The sequence below is a fragment of the Balaenoptera physalus genome (genome assembly GCF_965194825.1).
Source record: "Balaenoptera physalus genome assembly, chromosome: 2".
Taxonomy (NCBI): domain Eukaryota; kingdom Metazoa; phylum Chordata; class Mammalia; order Artiodactyla; family Balaenopteridae; genus Balaenoptera; species Balaenoptera physalus.
The window spans coordinates 128,744,125-128,757,937 of NC_138883.1; the positions used below are offsets into that span (position 1 = coordinate 128,744,125).

The 13,813-nt window shown below is 50.7% G+C and overlaps 1 protein-coding gene across 2 annotated transcripts in view; it reads right to left on the reverse strand.

Annotated features, from left to right (window-relative positions):
* ALDH1A3 (aldehyde dehydrogenase 1 family member A3) overlaps positions 1-12,317 on the reverse strand; it is a 35,450-nt gene extending 23,133 nt beyond the window's left edge. Inside the window, exons 1-3 of one of the 2 annotated variants that reach the window (XM_082450220.1) lie at positions 11,635-12,317; positions 6,492-6,596; positions 4,219-4,359 (exon numbers count right to left, since the gene is read on the reverse strand). In XM_082450220.1, the coding sequence (XP_082306346.1) occupies positions 4,219-4,359; positions 6,492-6,596; positions 11,635-11,733 (345 nt within the window). In that variant the 5' untranslated portion in view covers positions 11,734-12,317. The remainder of the gene's footprint in view (positions 1-4,218; positions 4,360-6,491; positions 6,597-11,634) is intronic. The other variant, XM_082450219.1, reaches the window with a different exon arrangement.
* Between the last annotated feature and the right edge of the window lie 1,496 nt (positions 12,318-13,813).

Here is a 13,813-nt window from a genome sequence, read left to right on the forward strand (position 1 = left end):
ACAGTGGGTACAAGGCTGGTTTGGAGCCTTGCTGGGAAGGAATACACCTCAGCGTTGGTCTTCTGTCATCTGTCTGGAGTGCTGTTGCCCCAGCAGTGGGACCTGGACACATGGGTTTGTGCGCTCCGGGGAGCTCTCAGAAGGTTCAAGGACTTGAGGGGGTGGCTGGGGAGGGACCAGCTCCTCTAACAAAAGAGAAAGGGGGACGCAGGTTCCTTCTTCTTGGCCCTGCTGACCAGCACAGCTGTGGAAAGAGTGACGGGGCCCAGAGGGGTCGTGCCACCAGCACAAAGACGCACTCCGAGCTCCTCCCGCACTGGGCTGCCAGCCGGATGCGCTGCGCGGTGGGAAGGGAGCAGACTGGCCTTTGGTGGTGAGGGGCGACTCCTCAGGCGAGCGCACAGTCACTCAATGGCAGGGATTCTTTTCTGTTTCCAGCCAGGCTGAAGAGAACCCCTTTGTCCCTCAGACAAGCGGCCCCAGTTGAGCCCAGCACTGAAACCTCCCGTCATCCATGGCTGCAGGAAGTGGCCACCCTGACACATAGCCCAGGGCAGGATTCTCATTTTAGAGTCACTGGGCTGAGAATGATTTACAAAGGAAGAGAGGCCCCTCCGTGTGCACTCGCATATGCCTCATTTCCGAGATGGATGGCTCTGCTCCCACTTCAAGGTGCAGACACAGGGGCTAACAGAGCCCAGGAACTCATCTGTGTTACCCAGAGGGTAGGCGGCATGGCTGGCACTGAATTTGGGGCATCTGACTTTCAGTAAGGGCAGTGACTGCTTTTTAGGCCACTGCCCCTGGACATTGCATCTGGAAAGGATGTAGGATGGCCGCATGAATGGCTGGGCTACTCTATCTTTGCTTCAGGAATGAACCAAGAATTCTCTGAACAGGAGGCAACCACTTTCCTAGCTAAGTGGCCTTGGCGAGTCCCTGAATCTCTCCCTACCTCAGTTTCCTCATCTGCAAAACAACAACAATAACAGTAATGGCACCTACCTCATAGGACTAGTGTGCAGGTTAGAGGAGTCCTATACATAAAGCACTAACAGCACTGTCTACCCATAGTAACAGCCACATCCACTGTTCAAATGATGATAATAACAGCTCTGACTATTGTCATCATTTTCCCTTTTAGGGCCAGACAGGTGCTCCACAATCCTCAGCTGGGGACAGCGAGGAGACAGGGCTGTGTGTTGCTAGAGATGACAGGGCTGGTCTGGGTCTGGGGTGTGTCTCACCCCTGGTAGATGCTGCTCAGGGACCAAGTCAGGCCAACGTGATAGCCAGTACACTGTACCTTTGGCTCCTATTGATTTACATTCCAAGTTGGAACTTGCATTTTCCCGGGGAAACCCAACAATTGCAAATAATGCCAAAATTCTCCAGGGCCCAGCTGCTCCATACAGCATCCGCACGTCTGTCAGTGGAATGGGGAGTTTACTCTTGGCCCTTTTCTGGGATGGGAGAGAAAGGCAGGAGACTGGGACAGAGCTTTGTGGGGACGTGCGAGGCCTGGAGCCACTGCCCACATCCAGCCCTGGCTTACTCTCTCTGGTTGGATAAACTAGGACAGGTTACCTAAACTCTCTGGGCCTCAGCGTTCTCCAAATAGGATAATAAATACTACAGGTCAAGTGCCCACAATAAGCCTGGTACATGAGGAGCATTCAACAAGCATTGACTGTTTTTTATTATTAACTTAGTCACGTTTGCTTACTGGAATGACAACAGGAATTTGCCAGGTTGGTGTTATGGAATCTGTCCAAGCAAAACTGGGTCACAACAGGTTTAGAAAGGAAGTTCTTTAAAAAAATAAAAATCAAAAAAGATTCGCAGGTGAGTACACAGGCCTGAATCTGAGAGATCAAGTGTTAGCTACTCATTGGGACTTTTACACAATTATTGTGTCTGGACCATGTGGGAACCACAGCTGCTTCTAAGTTTATTTCTTTTAACATTTTAGGAGAAAAATATGCCTTTTGAAAAATTAACACATGGTAACCCTCAGATACTAAAGAATGAAGGAAAAGTGCTGTGGGACATGCCTCAGACGCCCCAGCACCAAGGCTTAAATGAGGGGCTCAGAAGTGGGGCTCTGCTTGAGGAGAGAGCAAACAGGGACAGCCCCTATTTCGAGGCTACCAAGATGAGCGCCCGAAGTGCCAGAGTCTGGGTCCAGGTGCTTAGTGAGGGAGAGAGAGAGCTGGGGCTGCTGGATCTGCCACATGGTCTCCAAACACTGAACACAAAGTAATTGCCCAGCTTTGTCAAAGCCACCAAGCTGGCAAGAGAACATGACGGAAAGCGGCACTTTGTGCGGGAGAATGCAGGAAAACCCCATCAAGGACATGCTTTCCCGTGATGTGGTCTGGGTTTTCAAAACTGTATTTGCCAGTCATTCTCTTGTCCCTTTCACAATGTGGTGAAGAACTGGATCTTATTTCTTGCGGGCAGCGAGGTCAGATGGCAGAGGGAACTTGCTCTGTGTGCTTTAACACCAGTCTTGCCAGGACAGCCAGGAGGACTGAAGGTAAAGGTGGCCTTGCAGCCACTGCTCCCCAAGATGATACTGACACTTGAGGACAGGGTGGGGAGGGTGCCCAGGCACATCCTCTCCCGCCTGCTATTAGTCCTCACGGACATTGCAGACCGATGAGCTCATGCTGGGTGAAAACAGAAATGTTTTTGAAGAAGCCAGTTTGGCAGCTTGAGAGTTGAGACTGGCTTTCATTGCAGGAAGAAACCAGAGGCTCTGCGGAGAGAGACACTGACCCTGGGAGGGAGCTCTTCTCACCCGGGTTCGGGCTGGCCAGCTGGGGAGGGCGGAAGGAAGGTGCAGTTCTCTCTGTGTGGATGCACCCTCAGGACAACGCACCCCAAAGGAGCACCCGAAATGTAGAGTTTCTCCACCCTCCACCCCAAGACACACACTCAGGGTCAAGAGCAATTTCAGAGTCCTAGCTGGCACTGACCTCCACGCAGGTGTCCACTTGACTACTCATTCCTGGCATCAGATCAAGAAAGGAAAGAACCATTTTTCCAAATCAGAGACCAAAAAGGAGATTTCCTCCCCTACCAACTGGGCCTCCAGGTCTGGGGCAAATTTTACACAGGAGTCTGAGCCATATGAGGGCTGCGTGTGCAGGCTGCAAAGGACCTCAAGGCACAAGGGGGCCCCAAGATTTCCTCTGATCAAACACCCACTGCAAGACCAAAAGAAGGTCTGAGGATCTCGTTAAATTCTGTACTTACAACTCCTAAATGTCTTCATAGCCCATCTCATGAGAGCAGGCCAACCTCATGCAGTGGGATGAATAAAGATTCCCATCTTGCAGCTGAGGAACTAAGGTGCTAGAAATTTGCTGGCCAGGAGAACACGTAGCTGAGGTTAGAACCTGAGTCTTCAGATAGCATTATTAATAATAGCTATCATCTGTTTAGTGCTTACTGCATGACAGGGACTGCTAAGGATTTTAAATGGATCGTTCTCACAACACTCAGATATCATTATTCGTGATACTGTCCATGAAGAAACATATGCTCAGGGAGGTTAAGCAACTTGTCCAAAGTCACACAGCTAGTAAGTGGCAGAGCTGGGGTTTGAACCTAGGTTTTTCATACTCTGAGGTTTCCTATAACTAGGTTATCCTGCCCTCACCATCACTCCACACACACTCACCACTGCCCATTTCAGGGGTGAAATAGGGGTGATTTTTAAGCTATATGGGGACACTTTTTCTATGTTAAGTGGTAGCATTTATTTTAATAAGTATTAGAAAAAATACACCAGCACATTAAACCTGTAATTTAATGGATACTGTCACTTAGGATGAGGTTAAATTTCACTTTAAAAGGGAGTTCATGTAAGAAAACAAGTTAAGTTCATAACTGTGCAGGTGGGACCAGGATACAGCCCAGCCCAGCCTAGCTGTCTGTGAACGTCTCAAGTCTGGGAACCACTAATGGAGCTGAACTTCCTCCAGGCCAAGAAGATGAGCTGCAGGGGACAAAAGTCCGACTTCAAAACAAAAAGTATGCGTCCAGTAGCATAGACGCCTGCCTATGGCCAGAAAGCCACACCTCAAAGGACCAAGCAGTCCCACCGCCACACAAAACAGCACCCTAGGTCCTTTTTTCCCACACTCTGAGGGGGGTGGGCCCTCGGGGAGGCCGGCTGGCACCACGCCTCCCCTGTGTGCATGTACTCACGGCCAGGACGGCGCGGTCCCTCTCCACAAGATCCGCCAGTTGGTGCAGCAGCCGGCCGCGGCTCAGGGCATCCAGCCGGCGCCACGGCGAGCCCCTCTGGAAGGCGGCTTGTGCAGCCTCCACGGCCTTGTCTACGTCGAGCTGCACGGCCGAAACAATAGAGAGAGTGTGTCACCTTTCGCTGAGGGCTCAGCTGTCGGAGAACAGCAGAGTCTCCGCCCACTGCAGAGGAAGGAGGGGCAGCAGGCAGCTCAGAGCAACAGCAAGGTTTCCAATCACTTTAATGGCTGGGGGCTTTCAAGTGGTTTTTTTCTTCTTTATATCTTAAGTCTTTCAAGTTTTCTACAATGGCCAAGGATTAACTTTCCTTCTGATTATACAAAGCTTTTAAAATAGTCATAAAACTACTGACCTTTATTATTTTTCTTGGTGACCAAAGTAGGAAAAGATCATCTACTTGCTACCTCAGTTTGGATACAAACACACTCCCACAGCTCACCAGTTAGGTGGGAAATGTCTGTCTTGGCATTTTACTCCAGCTGAGGACTGCAGTCCAATAGCAAGAACGGGGGTACGAGTCCTCCTCTGGATCTCAGAACTGACCACATTGAAAAAGTCCCTGGATGGGGAGGATCAGGGACTTTTTCTCCCTTTAGCCTCACCTCACCTACCCCCTGGGAGCAGAACTGTGATGATTTTATAGAAAAAGAACTGGATCATTTATGCACTGATAGAAGAATTACAATCAAAACTTCTTCTTTACTGGGAAAGAATGATAGCTGTTTAGAGTAATGACACCCATTCTTTTCTAATTTTTATTTATTGTTATTTTTTTGGCCGTGCCACGAGGCATGCAGGATCTTAGTTCCCCAACCAGGAATCAAACCCGTGCCCCCTGCAGTGGAAGCGCGTAGTCCTAACCACTGGACAGCCAGGGAATTCCCTGACACCCATTCTTATGTTCAGGAAAATGGGGTTTGAGGCTCTGGTTGCTGATGGGCAGGGGCTCACCCCCCAGGACCCTCTGAACCTCTCTTCCTTAGGGAGGTACAGCCAGCAGTGGACACCTGGCACCAGTCAAGAGGGACACTCCACCAAGATTCTGTGTCTCCAAAGTGGGTTTGGAGGTGAGCAGAAGCTTTGGCAAGGGAGATATTAGGACTTTGAATTCCTTGTCCCAGGCTCTGGGGTGGAGGCCAGGACCTCTCCAGCTGCAGGAACAGGCCAGCCTCTGTCTTCTGGTGCTTGGAACAGTCACTCAGACCATGGGACAAGCCAGAGCCGGGGGCAGGGATCTTACTCTCCTCCCTGATACCTGTATACTGCACCTGGGAGTCCTGCTCAGCATCATGCTCCACCCCTACACCCTCACATCTTCACACGAGCTCCTCAGTGCTAGTATCTTTGTAAACAGAGCTTAGCATGGGGCGCTGCACATGGGAGGGTATGTATAGATGGAAACACTGTGCATTGCATACCTATCACAAAACCATCACTAGTAGGATCAAATTCAAGCCTATTTTACACATGTGTCATTCACCCTGTTCACATTCAACATTACCTACACACTTAAGAACATCAGATGAGTACTCTAGTGGTTGAGGAGAGGGTTACGTTTCCCTTCGCTCCTTACAAAAGCTGTACCTTCAACCTTTCCCCCAATGATACATATTCAAAAGATACTCTATGGTTCGAAATGTATCAAGGACACATCCAGGAGTCCCTTAGCTTTATATATATATAATATATAATGTATACATATAATATAGCTTATAAAATATACCCTGCACTATCAAATAGGGTTATAGACTATAGCTTTACAAGATAATTTAAGTTTCTGGTAGAAAAGAAATCTGGCAGTTGCATGACATTATTACCTCTGCATGACTTAGCAAGTCGTTTTCCTTCAAGTCTTTTTTTTTTTTTTAAAGTGTCTCCTGCCAGAATGCCGCATTTGGTGAAACACACCAGCCGGAAATACTTTCTGGAAAGATTATTTAATGCTACCAGTATCAAACAGTTGATAAAAACCTTTCCTTTAGCCACGTGATAAGGATAGCTGAGGTCATCCTCATAGATGGAGAAACATCTATCAAAGGAGAGTGACTCTGCAGCACATCGTCCCTAATTGATCCCATTCTGGGCCAAGTGTCTGAGAAGCAGCTCACTTAGGTCCAACCTCAGTGTGGGCCAGTTCTGCCGTATAACTCAGCTGAAGCGTTTCCTTTTCCTCTAGTGATCTGTAATTGAATTACTGGAGGGGGGTCACCCACCTTATCTCCTTCTTCCACTTCACATATTTTCTCTAGAGTTGAAGGGTTATATGTGGCAAACTTTTTTCCACTCTTGGATTCGTTCCATTCATTGTTGATGAATATCTAACCAGGAAAGGAAGTTGTAATGCATTAGGCTTAAATCAAAATCATATAATTCCAACATACTGAGGACCTTAGGTAACGTCTTTTTCCTTCCGTCCCTCCAACCTACCTGTCTGCCTTTTTTATAGGTAGGACCTGGAAGGGGGATGGAGCCACATGCCCAACCGGGAGCACACTCAGAATTAGAATCCAAGTCTCCTGACGTTTAATACATTTTCAGAGAACTACATTTTTGTCACAATAAAACTAATTTAGAATTTTTTTCTAAAATGTTCTCTCTCTTTTTTTTTAAACCCGAAGATGGATTCACAGAGAAATAGCAGGGTTAGATAGTTACATAAACGGTATAAGTTAAATTTTACACACTCAGCAAGTTCGGGGGAAGATTACATATGCATATATATATATATGGTGCCAAGCAATCCACCTGTCCCTGAAGAGTATGTCAGCAGTGAGCACTACCTTCTCCCTCCTTCCTGCTGCAACCCCCAGCTAGATCACCAAGGAACTGGCATTATACAAGAATCTTACTATAACCCTTTAGCCCTCATTAATGCACATCAGCCCCTCTCCCCCATTCTCTTTAAAATGTCTATTTTCATGTTGGGCTTAATAAAAGCCAGTATTGGAATACAAAGATAAATATCCGTGTTAGGAAATGTTCTGGTTATATTAACATATGTAGCAAATAACGGCTTATATCCAGAACCAAAGAATTAACTCACAAAAATCACTTAGTTCAGAGACTCAGTTATCTAGAACACAGCCGAGAATAGAGACATTAAAAAGAAAAAGACATCATGAGCAAACTAAAAAGAATTCACAAGTCCATGCACTGAAATGTGTGTACTATTTACTCTTAGTTTACCCTAAGTTCTATCTGCCTTAAAAAAGCATTAAAAGAGACAGCTTTTGGGAAAGAACTAGGAACAGAGGTGACAGATAATACATAAAACATGTTTTGACAGAATGGAGGTCCTGGCTACCCAGTGAGAGGACAGGCAATCTCCTGCTGTACCAGCTTGGGACAACTTTGTCATCAGAGCCCATCGTGGCACCAGAGAGACCCCAGTCACAAACATGACTGATATGCTTTAGAAGCATTTCCATCAAGTAAAATGCCATCAATAATTTCTAAAAGTACAGAACTAGCTCATCAGATTCCATCTCTATATCTATATGCATATGTTTATATGCACATCTCTATACGCATTTATTCTATCTCTATATCTCTATGCATATCTTTGAGTCATTTAAAGAGAGAATTGCATCACTACAAGGATTAATTTCAATGACTATGAATTTCATTCATTTGGAATACTTGACTCCCCAGTGAGGATGGATGAGAGGGGAGCCAACTCATCCAGTGTGCAATCTGACTGTTCTCTGTCCTGGGCTGTCCTGTAAAAAATCCTAAGCTCGCAGGGAAGGAAGCCCGCTCTGGGAAGCCACTGGTGCACTGTTTTGATAACTCTCCCTGGAAAGCAGGGAAATTTGAGTGCGGTGGGGACAATGCACAGAAGGCCAGCTCTGGCTGGGCAGGTGGGCAGAGGGCCCCTGCCTCCCTGTGTGGGGTCCAGAGCTGAGAGGGACCCTCGACCGTGAGATGTGCCCATCTGACTTCTGGAAGCTCAGCGCCTTCAACGTGAGGCCAGGCCCCCAGGGAAGCGCGCGGAAAAGGCCAGGCTACAATTACAGGTTTATTCTTCCAGCTGAAACCAAATCCAAGAGTTCACTTTTGCCATCCAGCAAGCAGTCACTCGGTAACAGTGAGAAATTAATAAGTAGAGAAGAGGAGTTAAGTTAGCGTGGGGAGGAAAGTGCAGCCAGGAAGAGAGGCCCATTTGTCGGAAGATGAAATTTCGTGGGTTAGATAATAGAGACTGTCAGTGAAAACTGCTGATTCTAGGACCTTCCTGGTATCAATTCCAAGGAGGAGGGAAAATGAGAAGGTGGTAGAAGAGAATATAAATAAGGGGATAAAAGCAGATTGCAATGATCAGATGTCTGTTATACTTCATCTCCAAGCATGCTCCTCCAAAAAAAAAAAATTACTTGGTCGTTCATGACATTGATCCATAGTCCTTTCTAACCAGCAACTTAAAAAAAATTCAGACTGCTCAACTCTACTCATATTTTCCCATCACAATGTTTCTAATTTAGCAAAAATTTTTTCTTTATACTACATTAGTAAGTAATTTTGTAAGTGGTTTCTACTGTTGCTTTTTCTCTCCAATAAAAGAAAACAAAAACACAAATGAGGAAGGGGTAAGTGTGGCCTACCAATTATGCTGGTTGTATTGTTTTGAACCCCAAAACAGGAAAATGGGTCTAGAAAAAAACTGTTCCCCTTGACTTGTGAATTGGTATGAAACAAAACTTATAGAGGAATAAAATTATGTTACATTGAGTGGACGGGATTCACATTTTGAAGGAATGGAGTGGTATACTATCCAGACTGAGCTGGAAAACCACAGCTATTGTCAAGATATGGGTGCCCCAGAAGAGGCTAAGGTGGTGGTTACACAAGTGAGTTCTGCTGACGCCACTTATAGAAACTTCCATTGGACCTCAGCTATACTCAAAAGGAATATATTTTCAGAAAAGGAAATTTGAGTGAATTTTATTTTTCATAAAAGAGATCATAAAAACCAGTGTTTTAATGAGCCAGAAAATCTTAAAAAAGAATTTCTGCTACTGGAAGGAAAGGAAGGGGCCCTATGAAGTGAAAGGGGCTGCTACCCTCTGAGACCTATGTGGGGGTTTTGGGGGGGACCCCCCTCACCAAAATCACAGAGCAGAGCCCAGTGTTAAAACATGAGAACAAAGGAACTTCGTCCTTCTGGAGACTGGACTTACCCTGGGAAATGGTCCCCCAAGGCTGGGGCTCAGACCCACCATTTCCAGCTTGTCCTCCATTAACAAGAAGCACCATGAGTCAGGTTTGAAAAATAACAGACCGTTACTGCTCACACACTCCACAGTCAGGGGGCCTCGGAGGCCTCGGGGGCCTCGATACAGTAGTTCTGTTTCTCCCGCTTCTTTCCTCAGCCCTGTGGGCTGCCTCTGCAGCCAGGGGCTCCCTAAGCATTGCTTGCCTGGGCTCCCCACCCTCAGTCACAACCACACAGGCTGCCCCAACCCCACAACTGCTAGGAGGAGGCCTCTGTGGAGGTGGGCCTGGAGCAAGGACAGAGACGCAGAGGTTTTGCCCTTCAGAGGAAAGGAGGGTACAGCAGCCTACTGTCAGGCTGCCGCAGTCATCATTGCCTAGGAGCCACTAAGGATCCTGGCTCTCCAGCCCCCTCCACCTCATGCCCTTCCCTCAGCCTTAGTCACAACCCGATTCTGTTCCACTAAGAAGAGGGGGCACCCAGCAGGACAACAAACACCGGTCACTCTGTGAATGTGCTACAATGCACCTCTCTACCTAAGGGCTGCATTTATACTTGTGAAGGGACAGAAAGAATTGCACACAAAAAGGTAACTTTCCATATGTGGCTCCATTGCTCTGATAGCACTAAAAAAAGGTAAAAAGGAATAGGAAAATAATATATGTAATTTCCGGTTTCTATACTGTTTTTTAAAATCCAATAAAACAAAAATAAAACAAAATGCTACTACCAACAACAACAGGTGACCACCACGAGTGTTAGGGGCTAAAAAAATTTAGGTACTATTTTCACTGTTCCCAGAATATGAGTTGGAATTTGCACTCTGAAGCTGAGACTACTTAGGAAACTACATTAAAAATAATGTCTATCGATGTGTCTCTGTTGATTACAGAGCCCTCTGGAAACAGTTAATTTTAATGTCATGTGATCAGAGGTCCAGCCGACAGTAAGCGCCAAGAGATCAAAATCTGAAGGCCACACATAGTGGCCTACAACTTTCTCTGCTTGATTAAAACTATTTGAGACATAATTGCTACTTGTGAAAGTAAAACTGATGGAGGAATTTTCTAAGTGCTGTGTCAGCTGGAGTTGGGGGCAATGGATAAGATGCAAAAATAAAAGGAGACAAACTTGGGGAAAGTGGAGCCAACCGTGGCTCTTGGCCTGCACCCCTGAAGTGCCCCCAGCGCCAGCCCAACGGCCTCCAAACAGCCTCGGGGTGTCTTCCCGCCGGAGGGGACACGCTCCCCGCTGGCAACGGATCTCCCAGCCCTGCTCAGCCCGGGCTCCAGGCCTCGCCATCTTCCTTTCTGCCCTAGGCAGGTGTTCTCACCGCTTTGCCAGTGCTCCAGCCTCCTAGCCCACAGCGCAGAAAGGACAGCGAGCCTCGGGACTCCGCGGCGCGATGGGGCCCTGCCACCCGCGGTTTCCCAGGCCCAGATCTGACACCATGATCTGCCAAGACCAAGGTCTCTGGGCTCCGGGACAGTCTCATCAGTGAGCACCTTCCTACTAGCCCTCGTTCTACTGGTAAGCTGGTAAGAGCTAAGCACAGGAGGTGCCCGACTTCTCTCCGCTTGCTCCCGCTGACGTTTCCGGACACTTCCGAGTTAGCCTGACCTCTCAGGTCGGCTCTTGGTGTTTTCAGGCACCCTCTGACCTTCTCGAAGCCCGACCCCCTCAGCCCCGGAAACTACGCCGCAGGGTCTGCGGGAAGACCACCGCGCCCAAGTCACGGCGCACCACCGCTCGCCTTCAAAGCGGGCTCTGCAGGGGAACGTCGGGGCCGCAACGGGCTTCAGCCTGGCACCGCGCGGCCGCCGCAGAGCCTCCCTCGCCCGGTTTTCGCGCCCGAAAGCCCGTCTGGGGGTGCGGATCTTGGAGTCCCTTTTGGGGTGCGCGGTGGACGCCCGCCCGGGATGCCCAGGGCTGAAGGCTGCTTCAGGAGGACCCGGCTGAGCGGAGAGGCTCGAGTCACAGGAGCGCCAGGCGAACTCAGCTGAGGGCGCGCCGCCCCAGCTCCCCGCACTCTCGGAGCGGAGCAGCGGGGCTCCCGGCCTGCTGACCACTGGTCCCCGCCACCGTGGCCAGGCAGCCCAGCGCGGAGCCAGGCGGCCGTCGGGTGGGACGCGGGCCCGTCTCACCTTGGTGAACTTGACCTCCAGGTTGCGGACGGGGCGCGGCAGGGCGGGTGACTTCCTGTCCGGCTGCCCGTTCTCCACGGCCCCGTTGGTGGTGGCCATGGCTCCTCCACGCTCCCGGGTCCGAAGCGCCCGAGTCTTCGGCGCCTGCTCCGGCCTGGGCGGTGCGCAGCCTACTCGCGGGGTGACAGCTCCGCGCCGCTTTATGGAGCGCCCCACGCCTCCCGCCCGAGGGGGCTGTCTAATTGGCTGCAGGAAGGGAGGGCGGGCGGGAGGGGAGGGGGCCGGCCCGCCTCACCCCACCCCGCCCGCCGCCCCTGCGGGAGCCCGGCCACCCCCCGCCCGGCCACCGCGCCGCGCGCTCCCCGCCCCGGAGGCTGCCCTTGGAGGAGCTTCCGAAACGCCCCCGGGCCCCGGAAGTCCCAGGGCTCGGGCAGCGGGCCGGGGCAGGAATCGGGGGCGCGGGGCCGCAGCGCTGGCTGGCGAGTCCGCCCGCGGCACCTGCCGCCCCCGGCCCGCTGCCGCTCCGCGCACTCGCCCAACTTCGGTCCGCGCCCCGCGCTCCGGGAAGGCGCGCCCTCCCGCCCGCCCGCTGGGGGCCTTGCGCCGCGTCGGGGGTCGGGGACCCCGCGGGGAGGCCCCGCGTCGCTGCCCACGTGCCTCGGCGTAGAGTCCAGACGCCGGGGCCGGGCTTGCAGGACCGACGCCCGGCGCGCCCCACTCGGCCCGTGCCGGGACTGCGGGCAAGCGGGCGCGGAATCTCCCCCGGCCCTGGGCGTCACACGCCGAGGGGCAGAAGGCTAAGGAAAAGCCTTTGGCCCTTCCTGCCCCGTGCTGTGGCGTCCCAGCGCGGCCGGGCCCCTGACCTTTACAGGCTCACAGCGGGGCTCCAGCCCGAGGCCCTGGGATGCAATTGTTCTGATTTTTTTTAAAGGCATACATTATACCTTATTTTTTTTTAAAAAAATGAACAAAAGAGAAAGCACGTGAGATCTTTGCAGCTTTAAGTGTTGAAGCGCTTATCGCGTAGGTTGCTCAACTTGCTAAGGAAGCACGTCCAGCTCCTTTCAAACGTTCCACCAAAGCCAGGGACTTGCTCCAGGTCCTATCTGAGACATGGAAGCGGCTTCTCATGTATGTCATCCCTCAGGTTCCTGGAACGATGATGTGGGGCATCAACTGGAGGACAAAAGCAGTGGTTTAATCCCCAGAACCCTCAGCCCCTCAGTCCATTTCCTTCTGTGAGTAATCTCAAGTGCCAAGCAATGCGGACACTCCTTACTGTCCTGAGGCTCCTGTTTGTTTTGGGGGTCTCAGTGTCCATCTCTGTCCTCTCTCTCCTTCCTCACTGCAATGCTGCTGAGTGTCCTGGATAGTGGAATAAGCTTTTAAACTTTTGCAAACCTGTCATCAGACCACCTGCCTTCTGGGAATGAAAGGGTCCTATGCTGTTGTGGCTTAGAATGCACAGGTGAAGCAGGGAAAGGGGATAATGGGTCCCCCGGGGCTGACCGACATCAGTGAGTCTGTTCTTGATGCCAGGTTTACTGACACTGATGAGTCCCAGAACAATGCTGTCTCTTTCCTTAGATGCTCCTGCCAGTCCCTGGGCTCCCTGTCTTGCCTGGCTGGCCCCGTGGCCCCCACTCAGGCCTCTTGGAAACATGTGGGCAGATGTCTTATGCCAGGGCCTCTACCTGGATGTTGAGCCCCAGCGTCTGGGTGCCTGGGCCCAGCAGGGCCTGCAGGGTCTGGAGACAGACCCTCCTGACCAGCAGCAGTTGGCCTTGGGGGCCAACAACCTCACCTGTGGCTCCTCCTGTTGACAACCACCCACATGATCCTGGGAGCCTGGGATCAGAGGGGGGTACTCAGCCATAGCAGACGGCTCCCAGAGAGCAGGTTAGGAGGATGGGCCTGGCTCGAGATTTGTTCAGACCAGCAGGCTACCTCTGCTCCCATCTTGCCACTCAGTAGGAGGGATGAAAGCAAGATGCTCTTCTCCCCATTTTACGGGTAAGTAAACAGAGGCATGCAGATACTTGTACCAGACATCACCTGCAGTGGAGGAACCAAGGCCAGACTGTGTGTGGGTGGATGGTGCAGGGTGTGGAGGAGGGATTTCTCTTACCTGCCTCTGCACCCTTCTTTCACCAAAGGCAGCACCTGTCTACTGTGGCCC